The 23,979-nt window shown below is 35.2% G+C and overlaps 2 protein-coding genes across 2 annotated transcripts in view; both read left to right on the top strand.

Annotated features, from left to right (window-relative positions):
* Nucleotides 1–2,395: 2,395 nt before the first annotated feature.
* On the top strand, nt 2,396–18,030 carry LOC124422228. The gene is made up of 13 exons (XM_046958382.1): nt 2,396–2,993; nt 3,128–3,296; nt 5,728–8,468; nt 8,519–9,972; nt 10,049–10,217; nt 10,299–10,500; nt 10,599–11,093; nt 11,174–11,408; nt 11,480–11,648; nt 11,779–11,893; nt 12,045–12,363; nt 12,442–12,652; nt 12,844–18,030. The coding sequence occupies exons 3-13, from the start codon at nt 5,761–5,763 to the stop codon at nt 12,986–12,988; spliced, it is 6,222 nt and encodes a 2,073-aa protein (XP_046814338.1). The 5' UTR covers nt 2,396–2,993; nt 3,128–3,296; nt 5,728–5,760; the 3' UTR covers nt 12,989–18,030.
* Nucleotides 18,031–19,128: 1,098 nt separating this feature from the next.
* LOC124422049 (tubulin-specific chaperone cofactor E-like protein) overlaps nt 19,129–23,979 on the top strand; it is a 15,191-nt gene continuing 10,340 nt past the window's right edge. Inside the window, exon 1 of the mRNA XM_046957948.1 lies at nt 19,129–19,536. The gene's annotated coding sequence lies outside the window, so the exon portion shown is untranslated. The remainder of the gene's footprint in view (nt 19,537–23,979) is intronic.

Raw genomic sequence — 23,979 nt, 5'->3', positions numbered from 1 at the left:
GTTTTATTCGAACCACCCCCAAGACTATGACGTTGGCAGACTTTTACGATTCTCATCCACCTGTGAACACAAGGAACACACTGGCGAACATTTCAAGCTTAGCGACATCATTTTGAAACTGGCAAGTTGTTGCCTTCCCATCGAAACTCTTTTCGACGACTCCTTATTTTCTTCCTATCTTTAATCCTTTGTATCTCCTTTCATCATATGTATGTGGATCATGGGAATGAGGTTATTCATCTGGAACGATGCCGATGTTCGAACATTCCTAGCTCGAACTAGGGAATGAATAATCTGTTTCCATTTGGTACACCATAGTTACACTGTGTATATATATATTTTACCATAAACGAATGAGGTGTTCCTAGGAAAAAGAACGATACTTGTGAGATAAGCCACAAGATTTCGGTTACAATGATAGTAATGTTGATGATGATGATCATGATCATGGTGATGATGATGGCGTTGTTGCTGAAAATCATACAAGAACGTATATAGGTTACGCAGACGCAGGCGTTTTCTCTAACGTGGAAGGAGATATCGACGGAGGAGAGAATGAGAGAGATGCTGAGTGTGATCAATATGGGGGATGTTATACGGAGTTAGTCACTACCCTAACTCCGCTTGCGTTTGTCTTGCGCGGGAAGAAGGTGAATCCTTCGATTAGTTGCCTGATCATAATATCTCTCACTACTTTCTTAACTATATCAAAATCGTTTCTAATTTATGATTCGATATAAAGTATTAGGTATGGAATGAGAGATAATAGAAAACTAACGATCGTGTCCTTTCTTCCTTAGCTCGAAAAATTGTGAGATTTAAGGAAAAAACGATGGCTAACGGGAAAGATAAGAATAAAGGCAAAATCGTGACGTGTGCAGTAATCATAAGCGTAAAACAGTACCGTGCTAACGTTCAACGTGACAAAGAAAGCACCACGCATTAGTCACCGGCACAATGCTTCTAAGAATCTCAAGAGAGAATGGAAGAAAAAGTAGGCGAAGGAAGGATGAGGCTAAGAAGGAAGAGAGAATGAGGAAAGATTACGATACAAACAAAAGAAAGACGGCATCCTCGCTTGCATCATTTGTAACGTTGCTCCAAATACAATTCTTAAAAATTGCGATAAAACGGTATTCCAGAGCGTAGTAGTTTTCTTTTAGGATATTGAAAAATGTAAAAAAATAAAAAAAAAAAGATTGCAATACGGTAAACCTTGATTTAGAGAGATCAAAATTAGTTTTCTTATTTGAAAACAGATCGTGGTTTTATATATTTTGTACATCTTTACTAAATACATCTAAACTGTTTTATTCGAAGCGACGATGGACGATGATATTGAAAACATTGAAATACCCGCTCTCAATGAGCAATATGGAATACGCCTTTGTACCTTAAAGGCACGTACGTATGTAAAGTATTTGAATGTGGAAAGAGAGGGTCTTGGTATTTATTCGAAATAAAATAAAATAAAATCGATATGGATTCCATACATATTCGAACATATTATGTACTGTATATTATGTTCTATGTTAATAACTCACGTTCTTCCTATTTCCATTCACAGATCTAGATTAATGGATGAAATCTCATTGTTAAAAGTCACTGTTACTGAAATCTCATGATTGGTAGATATCTTTTACCAGACCAATTATGTATCGATGGTTTACACTAGAATTTCATATATAGCTTTTTGAGAAATATAATATTATACCATCCAATGATACATTGTCGATATGAATGGATTTTGCACGTACAGCGCCATATCATGGCAAAAATCTTAACCACAATGACTTACTATGATTCACACTTTTTTACCATGGATGCATAAATCAATGTAAAGATTGCATCTGCAAAATTTAAACCAATTAAAAACAAACTTCATTATATTATCCACGAAGTCTCTTTCTAATCTAAAAACAAAATAAACAATTTGCATTTTCTAATGCATTTCCCGAGATAATAATAACATCCCCTGATACTTTCGTGAGTTCATTTAACTCACTTCAATCGAAACTTGGCATAGCCTCAGGGAAAATGTTCAATGTTTGCCAGATATTATCCCTAGAACGTTAAAATCTTTGACGGCTTGTGTGGAATATTTTATCATCGGTTTCTATACGAAAAAGAAAGAACTCTTGATATCTAAACAATATCCTTAATCAACAAAAAAGGAAAATAATAAGAAGAAAGAAAATATCGAAGACTTGAATTATTATACGATCTATAAATTTCATATCCAACCTCGAACCTTTAATCTGATCTTAGTTTTCAAGTATCCTTCTAATTCAGAAGATATGAGTGTACTTGTCAAAGTACATGATTCTCTCTCTCTCTCTCTCTCTCTCTCTCTCTCTCTCTCGTTCGATCTTCTTGTCTTTCTCCCCATCACAAGGGTTAAAACAAGGAAAATGTAGTAGATATCGAAAGGGGTGGACGAGGGTAATGGTGAGTCGACTGACGCGATCATAGCGGCGTTAGGCACGCGCACGACATGCGCGTAGTATCCCTGTACGCGCATGTTTCTTCTCCGCAAAACGGATCGATGCTGGAAATAGCTCAGCCCGCAGGAGAGTACGAGGTGAGTCGCCTTCGCTTTCGGTACGAACTTCCTTGCATTTCGTTACCCGATCGAATCTTTTTCCAGAACAAGAAAAGAGCTTCTTGGTGGTTGAAGTGTCATCATCGTTTGTCTCATCTCTGTTCGATCACTTCTTTCTCTCTGTATCTCTCTTTTTCTTTCTCTTTCTTTCTCTCTCTCTCTCTCTCTCTCTCTCTTTCTCTATCTATCTATCTATCTATCTATTTATCTCTCTCTTTCTCTTTCACATACATTTTCTATCTGATCTCGGCTCCTTTTGCTTCCGATTCAATATCGAGTGCAATAACTCCATATTATTTTTCTCATTAACGTCAATATCAAAGGAGAGTTTATTGCGAAATGACGCGAAAAAAATGTGCACCCTATCGATGTGGCTGATGAGAAGCAACTCGTAAGTATCAACCATCGTATGTCTTTGCTTACGTATGCGTATATGTGGCTATGTATATACTATGAGATCTTCTAGACTTCTTTTTCCATCTAATTAGCTAGTCTTTCTTGATGGAACCATGAAACACGTTCCAGGCTCGAGCCAGTGGATTGATCGCCGTCTCAGCAACCGCTGACGTCGAGGCATCCACCGTGTGTCATGCAGCATGTTAATTGTATCAACTCGCTGAGAGCTTCCACTTTCCGTCAATTATGTGTTGCGAACCAAGCTCTTTCCTTGTTAGCTATACTACAAAACTCGAAGGTAGGAATTAGGCTTCCTTAGTTTTTAATTGTTCCATGTACGAATTTTGAGTCGATTTTATGATAATGAATGTATTAGAAAATGATGGGTATAATTGACATAGCAACTATCGCCATTAAATTGATAATCATCGTATCTTGAATTCATTATCATTTTACTATTTTAATTTCGTTCGCTTATCATTTGATTGTAAAAATTCATGTTTTTCTTCTCAGTTACATCATGTAGAAAAGATATTCGATCGTTCTATATAAGTAAAGACTACGTCTAAATATAAGACGAAGTCGATTTTGTCGGTTCCTTTTTTTCCCTCATTCTTCCTGCCCTCATTCACATATATCTTTCGCCGAGATGATTCATACTCATGAATGTTTACCAAAAGACAACGGAATTCGGCGGCATTCTTAATTTATAATCGTCCTCCATTTAAATTTCGTCGTTTTCATTTGTATATTGTAACTTGTATAATTGGATAACAAGAAAAATAGAATTTGATGATTCTCTTTATAAATACGAAATGAAAATTCAGTGTATCGGTATAATTTATAAATTTACATCATTCAATGCGTAAGTAAAATATATGGGTTAATCGTTACAATTAATTAATTTATTTAGTGTTCTAAGTTCGACACAAATCAATGCGCAGTTGTAATCAATGGTATAGACAACCATACGAATCGTTTTAATTCAATATAAAAGATTTTAGGTAATATTTATTTTCAGTATTAAGAAAGATGAATATAATGGATCTTATTTTTCTCAATTGTAAAATACGAAGGAAATTCAGGAAAATTATTGCGTAATTATTTACGTCAGACAAATAGTACTAATAATTAGTTTCGTCGTTGTAACGAGTATTCAATCGAGTAAGTAAGTATGAAAAGTGAATCGATGGTAAGATTTTGATTGAGAAGGGTGCAAAGGTAACCGAGCTAGGCCAGCTTGGGAATCGTCTTTTGTCTATAATGCAACGAATACACGTGATCGATACTCTCGATTCGTCTTGTAACGTGACACACGCGATTAGAAAATTATTATATTTATTTCGTAGGTTACGAATAAACACGATGGATTGAAAAGTTTATTGGAAATATCCGGGATCATGAGTATCTAATTTGAATTTTGTGTTAGAAAGTGTTACCTGATAATTTATTATATACATCTAATTGAAATAAATAAAAGGAAATTTTAAATTCGTAACATTTAAGGATCTCGTTATTGCTATGGAGAAGTCACGATGCCCTTATTCTTCTTTCGTCTATCGATTCAGCTTTTTCAAGGCACGTGGACTTACAATGTTCGTTTACGTGTGTATGTGTCTTCGTATAAGTGTCCGTAGGACTTAACTGAATGTGCGCTATCGTGCGAAGCGACTCTGTGACCCGTGTCGGTGCTTGTGCTCGTAAAGAAGGGTTTGTTGGCACATAAAACAAATTTTAACTTCACCATATAATATCGAACACGTTATCTCGAACATATTTTCATCTTCCAATAAGTTAATCCACTCGTTATAATGAAGTCGATCTACTAATTGCTTTTCTTCGTTTAACAAATTTGACACGTACGATCGAATACGGAAATCAGATGGAATGATCATAATTTTATTTAAAGTATCTTTCAAGTGCTGACTAAATAGAAATATTGGTTATGCTTACGATAAAATTTTGTTGTTTCGGCATAGTGATATTGAGATAAATCACGTCTCGAGATAAAATAAATGATCATTTTAATGGTAGCTATCGAAAAAATTTGTTTATGATGAACTTTTAAAATTGGCTTGTGAATGCTCGAACAAGAATTTACTTCGTTATTTTAAAAGAAACATGTTGTATCTGTTCGATAATGAGATTCGACGTGTACATGGTTGTTATTAAAATTTAAATCCATCTGGTCTGTAAGGATAATCTTATTAAATAATATCAACAGAGAATGAGATCGTGTCTCGTATTTTCGTTTCGAGATCAGTTGAAATCTTCCAGTCGTTCATGGGAGTACGTTCGTAGGTTGAAAAATTTTTATTTTTTCTTTCTTCTTCAGTTTCTTTCGTCTTATTTTATTGTCGCTAACTGGGCGCTTGGAAACGAAATAAGTAAGCTTCCGAGAGGTACGGCTATCGATCGACTCGTTCTATCGTTGGCGATTCAATAACTCTCCGATAATTTTCTCGATTATCTTACTTTTTCAAATCATTTTTGATTATCTTACAACTAAACACATAATCCAGAAACATATCGTTCTTTTATCGTTTTACAATATTGTTTATGATTCTGAGAAAATAATAGTAAATAATGAACTATTGTGAGCGTGACCTTGTATAATTACTAATGAATTTATTAACAAACGATTTTATCTTTTACCTTAAAGCTTTTTTTTGTATGAAAAAGAAAAAAAAAAGAAAAAAAAAATAGGAAAATTTTTCGATTGATTGCAGAAGGCTCTCCTGCAAAACGGTAGGTCTTAGAGAATGCACAAGCTAGCCAAGGGATTGAAAAAGAAGAAAAAGTCGAAGAAAAGTAAGAAGGGTGAGGAGGAAGAGTTCGATCCGGAAGAACTCGAGCGTTACCGGCGTGAACGTGCGGAGCGAGCGGAGCGGGCCGAGCAGAAAGCCGAGGAATCTGGTGAACCGGCTGCGGCCGGCAATGCTGGCTCCGACGAGTGGCGAAAATTTGAGGCTTTGACAGCGGGTGTCGATTCGTTGTTAAAAAAGACTCAAGGTGATCTCGATCGTATCAAATCGGTTTCGTTTTTCCAACGGAAGCCAGCGTTAGACGAGAGGAAGACAGAAGAAGAGGAACAGAAAAAAGAGAAAAAGAAGAAATCCTCTTCGAAGAAGTGGATTGGTTTCGACGAGGAAGGAAATCTCGTTGAGAAAGAGCCTGGTGAGATTGGTGCAGTCGAAGGTGAACTTGGCAAGACAAGCGCAAAGCCGCTTGTCAGTGAAAACGGTTTTGTCGAGATTCCGGATGACGAGGATGAACAAGAGGATTCAGCAGACGAGGATATCTTCGATACAACCTACGTTGACGTCCTTCAAAATATCGACGTTCAATTAGCCTATATACCTGATAGTCCTGTAAAAGAAGATTTAGACGACGATCCCTTCGATACTACTAACGCTGAGAAAGTACTCAAAACAGTTGACAGTAAAGGCAACAAATTAGTCAGTCTTGGTAATGCTGTTGAAATTCTCTCCGGTAGGATCGATCATGTGAGTACATGTAAATTACCGCCTAAAAGTAAAAAGAAATCAGTCGTACAACAGGATTTACTGCTGGACGATTTTGACGAGGTCGAAGGTGGAATTATTCCTGAAGGTGTTGCTGAGCCAATCGAAGTTGAGAAATCACTTTTAGATGACGATTCCGATCTACCGGATATACCAATTGATCTAACGAAGTTACCTCCGGTATTACCGAAACCTGTCACGCCTGTAAACACGCAAGAAACTGAAGTAATCTCAACCGAAACTAAAGAATCCATTGACATCACAGAATTCGAGTTGCTTAAGGAAAAGACGATTTTAGAGGAGATCCCTGATTTGGATGATGCTGAATTTGATTTAAACGAACCCGTCGATAATCCGATCCGTCTCGAGGAAGCCGAAGATCCATTTGGTGAAAAGGAACCAGAAGCTAAGGATTTCCAAAGTGAGATCATCGAGGCTAGCTTCGAAGCAGCAACATTTGTCGACGAAGAGGATCCTTTTGACACTACTTTCGCCGATAATATATTACCTGGCAAAACAGAACTCAAATTCATTGAGAAAGAATTAGAAGATTTACCAGTTTCTACGGTTTCTATATCGCTCACTGATCCAGCTGGCTTAAATAGAGACTACGAAACAGGCTTACCCAAAACTGAGGAAAGTAGTAATGTAACTAACAAGGATTTGTTAAGTAGTTCGACGAGTGATTTGAGTTTAATCGATCCACCCATCGCACCAGTTGAAGAGATCACGTATGTTGATCCTTTCGATACATCAGCGATAAGGGAAATACCACCAGGCAAAACAGAATTGAAATTTCTTGAAAGAGAACTTCTCGGTGAACAGGCAAAGACTGATAGTGTTCTCGAAGACGACGACGATTTTGATCCTAGAAAAGAAACACCACCAGCGACTCCTGTAGTGAAACCTCCTATAAGGCCAACTCCACCAGTTTTTCCTGTCAAGCCTGAATTTAAGGTCAACTTCGAAACAGAAGAACAAGAAGAACAGATTGTTAATAACGTATCGAATAATCGTGGACGAAAAGCTTCGAGACCAGAAGTGATCGAACTACCAATTACAAAAAGTGTTGCTTTTGAATTACCAACACCTTCAAATCGACCTGATCTTCTAGCAACTACAGACGAAGAGAAATCGTTACCCTCGAAACCTCTAACACCATATTATACGCAAAAATCGATTGACGAGGCTTTACCAGCTGAAGACGAGGCAATTGATGTCGATCCCTTTGACACCAGTTTTGTAGCTAAAGTCACTCCTGGAAAAACGGAACTCAAACTCATCGAGTCGGAATTGTTGGAACAAGAACCAAAGTTATCTCACAGTGTCAGTGATCACGAAATTGATACCAGATCTCAAAGTGAAACGTCCAGAAGGAAAAGCGATTTCACCGCTACTTCTTTGAGGCCTACCAATTTAGAATTTGCTCAGGTACCTAATCCATTAAAAGAAATAATTGAAGCGAATTCAGAAAAACAGAAAATCACTAGACGCGAAAGTTTGCTCGATGCCGAAGTAGAAGTCGATGCGAAGCCTCTCACGCCACGAGTAGAGACGAAAACTATTGAAGAAGAAGAAGAAATTTCTTACGTGGATCCTTTCGACACTTCCATCGCCACCAATATTTTACCTGGAAAGGCAGAACTAAAAGTTTTAGAAAGCGAACTGGAGCAAATAACCGAACAAGTACGTCCGAATCCTATCATTTTAAGTTCAATTGTTGCACCGTCAGTATCGGATGCAGAAGATTTTAATCCAAGAGCCGGCGAAGTGCCAGAATCGAAAGATTTTCTATGCTCGGACGACCAAGATCCAGGTGCAAAAGTATTGACGCCCCTTCAATCCAAAAACATCGCTTTAGGGGACGATATAGATCCATTTGATACAAGCTTTGCTACAATTGGACCAGGAAAAACAGAGCTGAAGATCCTTGAATCTGAACTGATGCAATAACCTTGAAGATAACATATTAATAATCCGGGTCATCCGGACGCTAATTGATCAGTTTAAACCTGATTAATATTTTCACTTGTTATTTTATAAATTTAATTAAAATGGATTCAAAAGGTGGAAATCCTTTCCTAATGGACGATTACACGTCCGAGCCGGATAATTCGGTTCACGGTCAACAAGAATTGAATCCTTTCCTAGAATCCTTCACAGATACGACAACTTCGGAACCTGGAGAAAATCCATTTTTAAATATCACTAGTGATCAATCTTATCAACCACCGGTGAATGTAGAATCAACGAATCCTTTTGCATCCTTTTGCGAAGAAAATATATTTAATTTATCAGAGAGCACAAAAGAAGAAGAAGAAAAGATTAGTCAACCTACACAAGCAGCACCTGTACAAGCTAAGAATGGGAAACCACCGCCATCAAGACCTCCACCGCCCAGACCACAACCACCTGCACCACCGAAAAACACAAAAGACCTTATCTTATCGGTTACAGGCGCAATGGATGCTACATCTAATCATCTTCTGGATCGCCTACAAGCTACAAGAACTCCAAGTCCAACTCTGATGCATTCACCTTCTCCAACACCGGAACATAGTTTTGCCGATTTCCTAGATGTTGATGGAAATGTACCGGATTTGATACCTTACGATAATGAAGCCGCAGAACCGCCGAAAAGTAGTCAAGACATTTTAGATTTATTTGATGCTCCAAACACAGACACAACGTCCACGGCAACCTTTTCAATAGATACTACGAATTTGATCACTGATGTAGCAGTGACGAGTACTGCTCAAGAGAACCCATTCGTTAGCATAACTGATCAGGAAATTGAATCGACTGCCCCAGCGGAAGGTGCTTTTAGTTCTTTCTATCCAGAAGCTGCTTCAGTCAGCATGGAAAAGAGAGCATCGGTGTCTTCCACAATGGCTTTCCCTATTCAAGAAACAGAAAAACAAGCAGCCGTTGATCTAGATTTTTCAACGGAAACATCGGTTTCTACAGATCAACTAACCTCAGTAACGACTGCTGAATTATTTTCTACGGCAACGACCGAACAAATTTCCACTACAGTCGAGTCTCCCTTCTTCTCCATATCTGACAACGCAAGTACAATACAATATGGAGTGACGGAAACATCAGCCACATCATTATCAACAACGCAGCAGATCACCCAACCCATATTTTCAATGACAGATACCCAACAAAATGTTTTCTCTTCCGATCTCCTAGGCGATTTTAATGAACCCACTAAAGAAGTGAGTGGATTGATCTCAACCAGTCCGATACCAGCTGCAGAATATCCTGGAACTGATACGCAATTGGATAATTTCGCTGCTACCACTAAAGCCATTGAAAATACTGGTGATGCATTCGATGCTTTCGCATCGAAGTTCGATAAAGCAGCTGAGCCAGAAACGAGTGCAGATCCATTCTTGGATGCTTTTGGTAATACTGGACCTACAGCAATGGATACGTCCAGTGACGGTATGATTTAATTATATTTTTATTCGTTAATACCATTAAAATATAAATAATCAAAAATTACAATATGTTAATCTAGTATGGGGAGACTCATCAGGCGGTGGAGATACTGGAGTTACTGGATTCGAAGAAAATGACGGTTTTGATTCCTTCTTAAGCATGACAGCACCACCACAACCGGAAACTAAAGTGAAACGAGCAGATTCTGGCGACTCGGACGAAGGTCCTGACTTCAGTGTCTTCATAAAGTAAGTTAACATTTGATGTAATTATCTATTTTTTGTTTGTATGTTTTCTAGCTTGACTCATTATTTAATCTTTATTTTTAGACCAAAAGAAGGAGATCAACTTACTCAGTCTGAAGTTGGACCAGTACCAGTTTTAGCGCCACCACCGAAGAGTCCACAGAATTCTGCGTACACTGATTCATCGTCACGGTTTAATCCCTTCGATAAAACAGGAGGATTTGCCCAAGAAGCTGTGGTTCCTACAGAGACAGCTCAACCTGAAATAACAAGAACAGATTCCCAAGTAGGTTTTATTTATTAATTTTACAACAATTATACTTATAATTTTTATATTAAAAATTTCTAAAGACATTTGTAATGTTCAACAAATTATTTTATTAGGAAACACCACCGACTCCGTTGTTTGACGAGGATGTGAGTCAACCTTTGGAAGATTTTCCACGAGTTACGTACACAGGTGACGGCTGGGAAATGCAGTTACGTCAACCGAACAAAAAGAAGATCACTGGACAACGGTTCTGGAAGAAGATATTCGTGAAACTAGTTTATCAGGGTGATAATCCGGTTCTTCAGTTGTTTAATAGCAAAGATGATAAAGATCCATTCCAAGAGTTACCTCTTTTGGCCTGTTATTCTGTTTCGGATATCGGAGCTCAACAATTCGATCAATTTGGAAAAATATTTACGGTGAAGTTGCAATATATTTTTTACAAGGAACGACCTGGAGTACGACCTGGACAGGTTACTAAAACCGAACGATTAACAAATAAACTCAGTCAGTTCGCTGCTTATGCAATTCAAGGTGATTATCAGGGTGTTAAAGAGTTTGGTAGCGATTTGAAAAAGTTAGGTCTTCCCGTCGAACACGCGGCTCAGGTAAATAAATCATCGACATTTGATGATATTATCGTACTAAAATATAATAACTATAACTAGTTATTGATTATAATCTTCAGATATCTCAATTGTTCAAACTCGGATCACAAAATTATGAGGACATGAAAACATTTTCTTGCGCTATTGAAGAGGCTCTTTTCAGGCTATCGGCTCACAGAGATAGAGCACTTAATTATAAGATGGAAGAAGTTCAAATAACAGTGGTTGATGAATTATACGTCGAGCAAAGTGCCGAGGGTTACGTAGATAAACAAATAGCTCGTGTTCGTCTTTTCTTCTTGGGTTTCTTATCCGGTAATCTACATTTTAAACCGTTCTTTTAGCCTTATATGTATATCATCTATCTGACCTGCAATAATGATTAGGTATGCCCGATGTTGAGCTGGGAATAAACGACATGTGGCGTCAGGGTAAAGAAGTAGTTGGAAGACATGATATTATTCCTGTTGTTACTGAAGAATGGATCCGTTTGGAAAACGTTGAATTTCATGCTTGTGTCCAACAAGACGAGTACGAGAAGTCGAGGATCATAAAGTACATATGATTTTAATGTATACGTTATATTTCTTATCGCAATTAACTAAAATTAATAATTCTAAAGGTTTTTCTATACATTTTGCGCATATTTAATATAACTAATCTTTATACTAATCGATATTTAAAGGTTTAAACCTCCTGATGCATGTTATATCGAATTAATGAGATTTCGAGTAAGACCACCTAAAAATAGAGAATTACCGCTTCAATTAAAAGCAGTAATGTGCGTTACTGGTAACAAGGTAAAGTAAACGTTATTACTAATTAATGCACGCTAGGCTTTAAAATCGTTTATGTAAATATTTACTAATTGATTCATCAATTTAAGATATTATTTAAAATATCATTTGCTCTTTTTTCAAAAAAGAAATTAATAAACATATTAATCATTAGGTGGAATTAAGAGCAGACATATTGGTACCAGGATTTGCCTCTAGAAAACTCGGGCAAATTCCTTGCGAGGACGTGATGGTGCGTTTCCCAATTCCAGAATGTTGGATCTATCTATTTAGGGTAGAGAAACATTTTAGATATGGTTCGGTAAAATCAGCGCATAGAAGAACCGGTAAGATCAAAGGGATCGAAAGATTTTTGGGAGCTGTAGATACGTTAGAACCTCAACTGATGGAAGTTACGTCTGGACAAGCCAAATATGAACATCAGCATCGTGCTATTGTATGGAGAATGCCTAGATTGCCTAAAGAAGGACAAGGTAAAGTAACGATGATTAACAAATTTCATAATTTATTTTTTTCCTCATAATAATTATTTTTTTTTTACATTCTTTAAGGTGCGTACACAACGCACCAATTGGTTTGTCGCATGGCTCTAACTTCCTATGACCAAATCCCGGAAAATCTTGCTGAGTACTGTTACGTCGAATTTACCATGCCGGCTACTCAAGTTTCGCACACTACAGCGAGGAGCGTCAGCCTTCAAAATAACGATAGTGACGCTCCGCCAGAAAAATACGTTCGTAATTTATCGCGGCACGAGTACAGGTAGAACGATTTCTCTCTCTCTTTCTCTCTCTCTCTCTCTCTCTCTCTCTCTCTCTCTCTTTGCTTTTCTTTTTTCTTTCTTTTTTTTCGAAGAGAGATCGAAGTCATAAATGATGACTGCTTTCACAAAAAAAAAAAATCAAACAAGAATTATAGATAGTTCGAAATAAATTTTTCTGTTCTTTGTTTAGAATTGGTATCGAACATACACAAGGCGAGGGACCAGGAGCGTATGTGACAGCTACGCTAACAAAGAAAATTCCTGAAACAACGCCAGAAACTCACGGTGAAGTTTCGGATACCCCGGCTGAATCCGATTCCGATTCTTCGGAGTAAGTTTCTAGGTGTGAATTCTTCGAGGTCGCACGAGATGATCGTTCTTCTCGAGTGTATGATAGTACTATATTAACGATATCGTATGTCTATGAAATAACTGATGAAGTATTCTATAACTGATCGACGAAGCGTTACTCACTGTCTCTAGTCGCTCGAGTTAAATCGAATACTAACTTCGCTATTGTACTTATTGCAAATTTGCCTGTATAAGAAAAGAGAAGGACGTGTAAATCGGTACAGGCTGTTTCGTAAGTTAAATATTATACCTACTATTCGCATGGGAGATAATATAATATCAGTTCCGATGAAAATATCCGATGAATAACGACACGGCTACGAAATAACAGGAAAGAGTATAACGACGAGCAAATTAACACATATTTCGAGCAACCGTAAGCGTTAAAACATTCCTTTTGTGTTTTGAAAAAGAAAACCCGAATATATATTGTCCGTTCGTTAAAATTCATTATTTCTGTATCCTGTTTTAGCTCACGAAACGCCTTGCATCTATTTACACGCACAACGTAGTACATAATGAACTAATAAATATGAAAAAAATTAATTTAAGAGACGACAATACTGCTGTTCTGTTCAGCTTAGCTTGCTAAGTCGTAGAACACTTGCGGTGGAAGGCTTTGATAATCGCTTCATGTTTCAAAGACTGAACGATATTAAAAGAATTATAAAAAAAAAAATGGAGAGCATTTGGTAAAAATTTCTAATTGTTGTTAATAATTATAATAATTCATTCTAATTAGAAACAAATTAGAAACTAATTAGAAACAAAATTCTATTAATGATATGGAAACGGTAATACAGAAAATAAAATTCTAGCGAATATTACTTAAATTCAGAAACAAATACAAGTTCTAATCATCCCAAACTATAAATAGATTTAAAATCAGCATTTATAATTTAATTTTAATTGTCTATTGAGATTATTTCAATATATTTATTAAAAGACGAAAATATAAAATGCGCTAGTCATTGTCTTGTCAAATAATCTGAATAGAATATTTCGATTTAGATATATGTATACATGTATAATTCTTTAATGTTTATTTTTTTTTGTTATATTATCATTATGTTTTATACATCGCTACATCGTGATAACGATCAGAGAGAAATATTTATCGAGTAAAAAGATATAAGGCTCGTTATGTAATATTTGTGATCGTTCGCGTATCTTATTCTAGCTTGCAATTAGTATAAAAAATGATTGTTATCTAGTCTCTAGTCGCTTATATTTAGTAGATTGCAAAAATTGATAATCATTCATCGAATTTGTTGCATGTAGAGATCGAACGAAAAGATCTAATTTGATTACGATTCTCATGGGTACCGGAAGAAATTTATCAGAAAATATTTTCGATTTCAGATAATATTTAAAACTTACATCGTTCCATAAAATAATGAATCAATGAAAGATAAAAAGAACTAGAATAAAAACAATTCAGTTCCTACGAATAATTACAATTATCAAAAATTCTTTTTACTCGTTTTTAAAATGAAACGAAATATATTAGTATCGTAAGTCTTAGCTGAAATCATCCTAGATGATTCTTAAAAATTATTTTTCCATTCGTCGTGTTCATTAGAAAGAAGATGATTGCGTGACTAATAAGATAACGAGAGTTAATGAAGACTTTAATTGCCATTAAATACGCCAATCGTGAGAAACGTATCCAACTTGAATTTTAACATTGGATCTCGACATGACGCATATATAATTATAATATTCGTAAGTTAAAAATAAAAAGCATAGAATCGTAATAATCGCAAAAGGTATTGACTATTTAATGGTGCATCGCAAATCTATGAGTGAAAAAAATGTCTATGTGAAAAAATTTGCAGTGATAGGGATATAATATTACAATATATTAGCAATATGAACAAATATATATATATATATATATAAATTATATAATAAATATTTAAATACGTGAATAACTCTTAAAGGCAGATAATAGGAGTAAGTTTAAACTTAAAGATACAAGAGCATAAGCTTCCGTTATCTCGTTATAGTTCCTTTACGTTAAACGTTATTACGATTGGCAAGAATTGCCAGAATTTCGAAAAAGAGCTAGACATAAAAAAAAAAAAATTAAATTAAATAGAATGTTCAAAAATAATACGATCTACGAGATTTGCGAAGATGTAAGAAGATTCGACAAGTGTAACAATATCAAACGTAACTTTAATAGGTATATAAGATTATCAGTACTTAAACTAGTCATATAAGTTTCAGTTATTTTATCAACTTTTTTATTTACGCATTTTCTTCCCTCAGTGGAAGACAAGGAAGAGTACACTCTAGTCCCTAGTTTGTAAGGAAGACACTGAAGATGAAAAGTGTCAATTCGCCAGAGATAAGTTTATCGATAAGTTATACTATAAGATTAAATTAAATGTAATGTGTTTCCAAATGAATATGCCAATTAAATCGTAGATAAATAGACATAATAATAATTTAATCGTCATTGCTCTGATCGTTATTAGTATTACATTTCTTTGTTTTCTCTTCGAATGTACCTATTTGCAATGAGTTCTCCTTGAGAACTTGCGTTTACTCTTACATTAGTTTTAATTGTAATTTGTATTTATTTATAGAAAAGACAACGAACCGGTATCTGTCAATGCGAATACGATAAAAATTTGAAGATAAGCTTTCCGAAAGAATTAAAAAAGCATAACGTGATAATTATAAAGCGTTTTGACGTCTTTGAAACTAAAAAACGAACAAAGCTTTTCAATCAATAGTGTGAAGGTCTGTTTGTGTTGGTACCTTAAACGGATTTTGGGCGAGTTTCTATTGTGGAACCTTGCACCAAGATATGTTATTTCCAGCTCGTGATCTCAAATACGCGTAATTGCACTTTAGTGCGATCCAGAATGACGTTCTAAAGGAACAAAAAAAATAATTAAAACAATTATACGATGCATGTATAGCTCTTATGTTAGCGGGAATGTTTATTAGTATATACGCGTAATATTTGCGTGTCCATGATAATTTTCACAAAGAGAGAGAGAGAGAGAGAGAGAGAGAGAGAGAGAGAGAGCGAGAGAGAGAGAGAGCGAGAGAGAGAGAGAGAGAGTGATAGTGAGAAAGAGAAAGTAAAAAATTGATAAACGTAGATTTTAAGTTTAGATACGAGGAGGTAGTGGACAATCTGACGAAGACATTAAATTCTGTTTAGAATATACTCTTTTTCCTCATCAATGTATTGTTTTTAAATCGTAATCCAGAATTTCTCAACAGAAAAAAATTTACAAATATTTAAAGACAGTCCTCATAGTTAATCGAATCATTTCGAGACATTCTTATATTATTTTTTTTTTTTATATTTTCTTTTTATAATTTAATTTCAATCAAGAAACACGGATATAAAGCAAAGTGATGTTTGATCGCCACCTCCGTCGTCTTAGCTTCTAAAAATGTCATGTGAACACTTCAATTAATCCTTCCCTATTCTCCTAAAGAAAGGAGATGTAATTTATTTGCATGCGAGTCTTAAAAATAGTAGATATTAAGTATGAGAATGACAATGATAATGATGTTAATGATAATGATGATGTTAATTCAATCGTCATAAAGAAATTAAATATAAGAGAGCACGTTAAACCAAGCGTCATAATTGTTTTGTAAAATCTATTTTCTATGACGAATTAGAAGGGAAGATTCGTAAAAACACAAAGATAAATGTCTATCTTCTTTATCGTACAAAAATAATTTCAGTATCGATATTAGACGAAATAATAGAGTTACTTCATTGGAAGAAAAAGAATATTAAAATATAATCGGAATCGAAAGAAATTAATTTGAATTTTGAATGCAATGAACTTCGAACTTTCTTTTTTTCAAATTCTTTCGATAAAGCAAACACAAAGTATTATCGTAAAATAAAATTTTAAGAAGGATATACTTTCCCGAAATGAAAATGGATTTTTATTTCTATTCGTTTGTCTTAAAGCCCGTTTTTACGTTTACGTTGACAACAACGACGACGACTATGTTACGTCTATAAGCGCTAAACATACCTATCGCGATATGAAAGTACATACTTAATATAAAGAAATAGCAATGACCTCATTGCAATGTCGAAGATCGATCGTTCGTCGATTCGTATGACGAGTAACGATTTTCAAATTATTTAGATCTTAGAGCTATATGAATGCATAGTTTCAAGTCGAACATCGTGATTAGTACTTATCTACATCTTTTCGCGTTTAATAAGAAATTTCAAGAAAGAAATGAATAAAAAAGAAAAAACACAAAAAAAAGACAAAGGAAAAAAAAAGAAAAGAGAATAGTAGTAAGAAAGAGCAAGCAATGAAAAGTTCTACGCATATACTTTTTCGCATTGGATAAATCAAGGCCGACGACGAACACGAAGGAGGATGACGACATCGAAGTTGAAGTTCATTTTGAAAAGAACTCATTTAGTGTGGCATCGTCATGCGGCAACGCTCATAAAAATACGTGCGAATATTTGAAAGTGCTTTTAAAGGTGGTAAGATCTATTAAAAATGATGGACGACGAGAGAGAACCAAAACTTGTCGATCGAAGAATTCTAATCGTCCGGAATAAAAGAGAGACAGAACTGTATCTATCTAGTCGCTGATCTGTAACTTATATAAATAATTATATATATGTATATATATATATATATATATATATATATATATATATAACTGTTACGTATGAAAACCTTAATGTATGACTATATTATATATGTATATGTATGTATGATTTAATTGTATTCTAAACGCAGCTATAATCCAATCAAGTTATAAAGAAGAAAAAGAAAGAAGAAAAAGAAGATACGCACGTACCAAAGAAGAAAGGGAAAACGAAATATATTTCGTCGTGTATCATAAATCCCAATGAAGCGACTTCGGAGAAAACAAAAACCACAAAGGGAAATAAACAGAGATATAAAATGGGGAAAAAAAAATATAGAGCGAGTGCAATACTGTTAGCCAATTGTATCATTGATAAATTCTATGTATCGATAAATAATATAACATTGTTTAAGCGATAGAGACGAAATGATTCCTTTCTTTTCTCCTTCCGCATAAACTGTCTCTTATTCGTCAAGTCGAATTATTTAGTTTACTCTACGAGTCTCTATTATATTCGTTGCTAATACATGATATATATATATATATATATATATATATATATATCATGTATTAGTACATAACTATAGAGCTGCATAGTGAGTTCTAACGTGCTTTGCCTCAAATCATCTCACGAGAGATAGAAGAAAAAAATAATTTCCATACCAACGCTAATCGTTTGTTATTATTTGAATCTAGAACTTTACGCAATTTTTTTTATTTAATAGATATGTAAATCTCTCGTAGTAAGAAATAATGACTAAACCGGTCCTCCGAACATATACTCAACTCCATACATCAAGTATCACGCTAATTTAATCTCGACCTTCCAAAAACTAACTTCCTGCTTCATGAAACCTCTCGTAAGTAACATTCATATTATATATTTTTGGTCGATCGATTGGCAATGACTTTTGGTAGTTTACCTGAGAATACATAAACTTCGTTACGTCATACAACGTACAATCCGATAGTCGATCTTTATTGTTACGAAAAGGAAGCACGTTTCCGTTTCCCTGATAGTACATAGCTACTACATTTAGTAAACAAGTGTTACCTACGATATACCTATATATTTGAATATCAATTTTTCAATTCTACTTTATGATATGTTATGTAGATTTCATTCATAAATATTACTAGTGCTAGTGATATTCCATTTATTTAACGTCTACGTACTATTATACCTAAATTCTATAAGATAAGAGTCTGTCTATGAGATAAAAAAAAATTAAACAACTCGACGAAATGAAAGTCAGATAATTTCTCAGATTGTATCCCAATAAAAATAAGATTTTAATTTAGTCCAGACTAGCTCGTATATCAGAGTAAAAAGGGTTGGGTAGATACGCTACTGCTAAAGTCGATTGCTGGTGATGCAAGAGCGAAAGAGAGAGAAATAAAGACTCTTGGACATGAAGCTAGAGCGTCGGCGCCATGCGCTCGATAATGCTTCTCGAGTCCTAAGAGACCTGCCTGGCATCGACTGTCGACATTACCACCTCCACTGACAACTCCACCTCCACAGGGAAACTCTACTCTGACCAACCGCCACCATCAGCAGCACCGCCACCTCTACCGACGCTAGCACGGCTCAGCTGTTTCTGTTTACCAAACAAAGGAGCCAGTTCAACGGTGGACCGCGAACTGCGCGTTTGTGTTCACGCGTCAGACGTTAGTTCCTCCTCCTTATTGTCGTTGTCGTAACAATTTTGTGCACTTCGTGATCACATGAAAAGCTAATCGCTATCTTTCTCTCTTTCTTTCTGTATCTTTCGAGTAAAATATATCGCACTTTTGAAGACGTTACTGATGCGTTCCTATCGTGCGGTCAGTGAGGAAGAAGAAGAAGAAGAAGGTTAGGAAAAAGAGGAGGAGGGGGTGAAGATTTGAGGATCGAAGGGCAACCGAAGAGGAAGACATAGCAGTGAGTAGAGCAGGAATGTGTGTACTAAAAATAAAATGGTCCAGGGACAAGTCGAGCGAGTTCTTCTTGTTCTTCTTCCTTCTGCTTGGTCCTTGACCTAATTTCCAAAGTTACCTCATCTGTCCGTAACTCTTCCGTGTATTTCGAGTTGTTTGAACACATCGATGACCTTAATAATTACAGTATAGATTTTTTGGTTTAGAAAAAGCAAATGTTAGAATGATGTAAAGAAAATATAACTGTAAATAAGTTTAAGGTAACAGTTGTTAGATGTCTATTAGGTTATACTAGACGATAGAATGTCATATTGAGAATTGTCGTCGACGTTACTTTGACACATTTCTTAAATATTTTTAAATATTAAAACATAGCTTCTGTCCTCATAATCAATTCTTCCAAGAAACGATATATATACGATATAATAGATAGGAATAGCTGGTTAAATTCTAATTTGTGATCGGAGTCGCTTTAACAGGGATCGGAGAGACGGTCGACCTTAGATTGTAGACTATATATGAGGGACGGTGAACGTGAGCTCTTTTACAGTTAGAGGAGCACTCTTTCTTTTTGCATGATCGCTCGCACACACACACACACATACAAATACATGTACGTACACATATACATACATTTAAAGAGATATTGTACGTACGAATATTACAACATGCACTGATTCTCGTGAATACGAACAGGAGATGAACGAGGAGAAGAGGGAAATATCGTGACAAAGTTATTTTTCGATTGGTTCTGATCGATTTTTTCCCGGCCAAGCATCTGATTTTAGATTGCACGATGTGAAGCTGCAATTGAAGGAAAGAGAGAGATAGATAGATAGATAGATAGATAGATAGATAGAGAGAGAGAGAGAGAGAGAGAGAGAGAGAGAGAGATTCAAACGTTACGCTCGATCGGCAAGAAACAAGGAAATCTTTTGCTCTCTTAACGCTCGATCGATCTCGATTGTCCTTTCTCTTTCTCTTTTTCTTAATCCTTTGATAAGGGATTACAGATCGTACAATTTTTTTTTTTTTTGTAAAGCTTGAAAAAACAAGAAGAAAAATAAAAGACATTGCGAATAGGTACGTAGAGTAGAAAAGAAAGAGTAGTGAAAGAGGGATAGAGCGAAGAAGGGTTGAGAAACAGCAGAAGAGAGAAAGGCATCGTTCGATATTCTCGACGGGAGGAAGCGTGTGCGCTTTAACAGTTTGCGCAGCGATCGGTGAGCGTGGCTCCGTTCCTCTACGTTATGTCTATGTCTCTCTTTTTCTCTGTCTGTCTCTCTCTCTCTCTCTCTCTCTCTCTCTCTATCTATCTATCTATCTCTCTTAATGTATTAGTATCTCTCTTTTACACATTGTATCTTGTCGTATGTTACTCGTGTCTCGCTTTCCGAGTATATTACGTAATCGCGATTTACGAGCTTATCAGCTGCGAAGCGGACGGCCTCTCCATCTATATCTATCTCTTTCTTTTTTGCTTGAAGGAAAATGCGTTTAAATTTCGCACGAATGAATACCGAGAGACAAAGAGACAATTGCGTCGTACGTATTGTGCATATACGTTGGTCTCTCTCTCTCTCTCTCTCTCTCTCTCTCTCTCTCTCTCTCCTTCTCTCGGTCACGAGACAGACAGGCAGAAAGAGAGAGGAGAGAGAGAGAGAGAGAGAGAGAGAGAGAGAGAAATAACAAGGTCGAGAGGGAAATCAATTATATAGACATTGTATTCGATGTTCATCCGTTTTCTTCTTCGTCTTCTTTGAGACATTGATGATGCCATTATGATGTCTGATTATGATATAAACGCCATTAAGTCTATTCCCGCGAATTTTCCTCGACTTTGAAATTAAAACGTTTCTTTAGTTTGTTAGTTATTTAGTTTGTTAGTTATTTAATATATTAGTATCTTATGAAATGATTTCTTCCTTGTTTTTAATGCCTCGTTAAGTACGTCATTCGCGAGTATCTGATATACGTCGAGTATTTACGTATTATACGATGAAATTTTTTTAATTCATTAACGGGAAACATTTATCAAGCTTCGAGAAGCTTAAAAAGAAAAAATTGCATATTTTTTATCGAGAACGAAAGTTTTGATAATTCAAGTATAAAGCTCAAGAATAAAACAATACTATTTTATAGGTGCTTTTAACAAATTGATCTATGATCTACGAGCGATCTTTTTTGTTTTTCTTTCAAGGTAACCATGAATATGAAGATGAATTTTATTTCTGACATAAAAAAATAATAAGAAAAAAGTTACCCTTTGATCGAAATAAATTTCCGAAGATACATCTCAGTATTTTTTTTTTTTTTTAATGGTCATCCTGAGTCTGATCCTTTATGTCAGTTTCTCCTTTAGTGAGCCGTACAATGTACCGATAATAACTCCTGAACGTAGTCTAAGCTCGTATTTGTTCGACGATCATGTTAGGTTCCCGAAACAGACCGCAACGACGTTGATTGTGTTACGTATTCAGTTAGATGGAAATTCTGTTTAGAAGCACGAAAGACGAAGAGTTAACGTTTACAGGAGGTATTTAGCACGTTGTTACTAAAAATATACACCGTTCCGGCCAGTATCGTGACATTATGCGAGTCTTCGATCGTCAAGTGGGAGTGAACGTTTGTTTCTTTGATTTCTAAGTTCTAAGTTTATGCTATTCCCAAAGACGATCATGCGAATGCACATCTTCTTTTATTTCTGTTCTTTATTTGAGTCTAAATTATTCATGATGTTCGACCGTGAGAGGACACGTAGATACATTATATTCATTTCGATATACGTATATATGAGTATTTAACATATCGACTATTTAGAATACATATACCATTAATTATTTGTCTATGTAAATAGTGTGATAAATAATTTTATTTCTGCGTTAACTTGATGTTTTTATAGATATATGATAGAGAAAAGAACAAAATTTATAGTCAATGAGTGTAAAGTTTAATTTTTAAATATCAATACGTATATTTGTATGTCAATATTTTTTGTGAGGAAAAGAAAGAAAAAAGAAAATGAAGTGGTTTTTATTCTTACTAGTATCAATTTTACACCTATCTAAATAAATAAAATTCTGCCAATCAGCTTTTTCCATATAAAGGCCAATAAATAATTTTTATTTTACTATTGAACACTGTTCAATAGTAAATCCGAAATGGGACGTTATCGATTGATTGTGACATTGTGTTATAAATAATATACGGAGTATACGACTTTTATATCGTCACAGCTTCTATCAGATAACGATCGACATCGTGCCGTGTCGAAAGTACAGTTTCGATAAGAATTCTTGATAAAAATCGTGATTCTTTATCATCGTTTTTTTATTCTATGATTTCATTCGCTTTCCTTTTTCTTTTTTACTTATTATGTAATTTTAATTAAAAAAACAATAATTTCGCGTGTCAATTTAACCGTGTCAACATTATTATTATTGACTTCGTTGAATCAGAAATTTTGAATGAATCAACTATAATTAGCAAAAGTGTAATATTGTTAGTTCAGTCCAGTCCAAGTTTAAAGAGCGATTCTCTCGAATATAGACTGGCTTGTCCTAGTTTCACTTTTGACTTCTTGTAACTTTTTCGGCCATCACGTACAAACTTTACGTTTGAAACTATAATTAAAAACCGAACAAACAAAAAAATATCTGTCAATATTTTTTAAATCATTTCTCATTTGATTAACGGGTTTGGTTGATATGGTGTATATATTAATTACTTTCTACGATAGATAATAAAAATATAAAAATGAATTAACGAAACAGTTAAGTTAAGGCTTTAGTATACCAAAAACTTTTAACAATCGAATTTGACTCTTCCTTTTGTCTTTTATCCTACAAAAAATAGGTGACATTCTTACGATCGTATTATTCCGTTCTTAAAAAAGATCTACGGAAATTATTAGAATGTACTAAAATGACAGTGAAAGTTGTCTGCCAAAGTTGTTGTAAGCATCGAAGTCTCGTGCAATGCTTGTGTAACCTTTAAATCACAGCATCTTAGAAACTCTTGAGCGTGACCGTCGTAGTTGTCATCTTGCTCAAGAATCCCGTAAACTTCTTCTCTATCAACCTTAAAAAAATACAAACAGTATCCTCGTTCTCTAGGATAAACGAATGGAAACGAGAAATCATGCAATTTACGTTTAAAAATTGCAATGAAATATTTTATTTGCCTCTCTATATCTTTCTCTTTATTTGTGGAAAACACGAAATACTACAAATCTCTGTGAATTGCATGTACCATAAGTTCGAGCAACTTTCATTTTCGAAAGATTTTTATCCTGAAAACCGTGCGGTTATTAGCGTCATCAGACTCTTCCTTTTTTACGTAAGACACAGTTCGTTGGTTTCGTCTACAAAATGATAGAAAAAGACAACGGATCTTTTCACGAAATAATCGGAATTGAAATAATCGTTCTATCGAGAAAACACATGGA

This window comes from Vespa crabro, chromosome 2, assembly GCF_910589235.1.
Source record: "Vespa crabro chromosome 2, iyVesCrab1.2, whole genome shotgun sequence".
Taxonomy (NCBI): Eukaryota; Metazoa; Arthropoda; class Insecta; order Hymenoptera; family Vespidae; genus Vespa; species Vespa crabro.
The sequence above is the reverse complement of the archived record's forward strand: the minus strand, read 5'-3'. Positions and strand labels throughout refer to the sequence as shown.

What these genes read in the sequence shown, in the direction of transcription:
- LOC124422228 (XM_046958382.1), top strand. Translation starts at nt 5,761, where the DNA reads ATGCACAAGCTAGCCAAGGGATTGAAAAAGAAGAAAAAGTCGAAGAAA. An exon ending in CCGTCGAACACGCGGCTCAG is followed by an intron (nt 11,094 to 11,173) that starts GTAAATAAATCA and finishes TATAATCTTCAG; the next exon opens with ATATCTCAATTGTTCAAACT. An exon ending in CTTCTTGGGTTTCTTATCCG is followed by an intron (nt 11,409 to 11,479) that starts GTAATCTACATT and finishes AATAATGATTAG; the next exon opens with GTATGCCCGATGTTGAGCTG.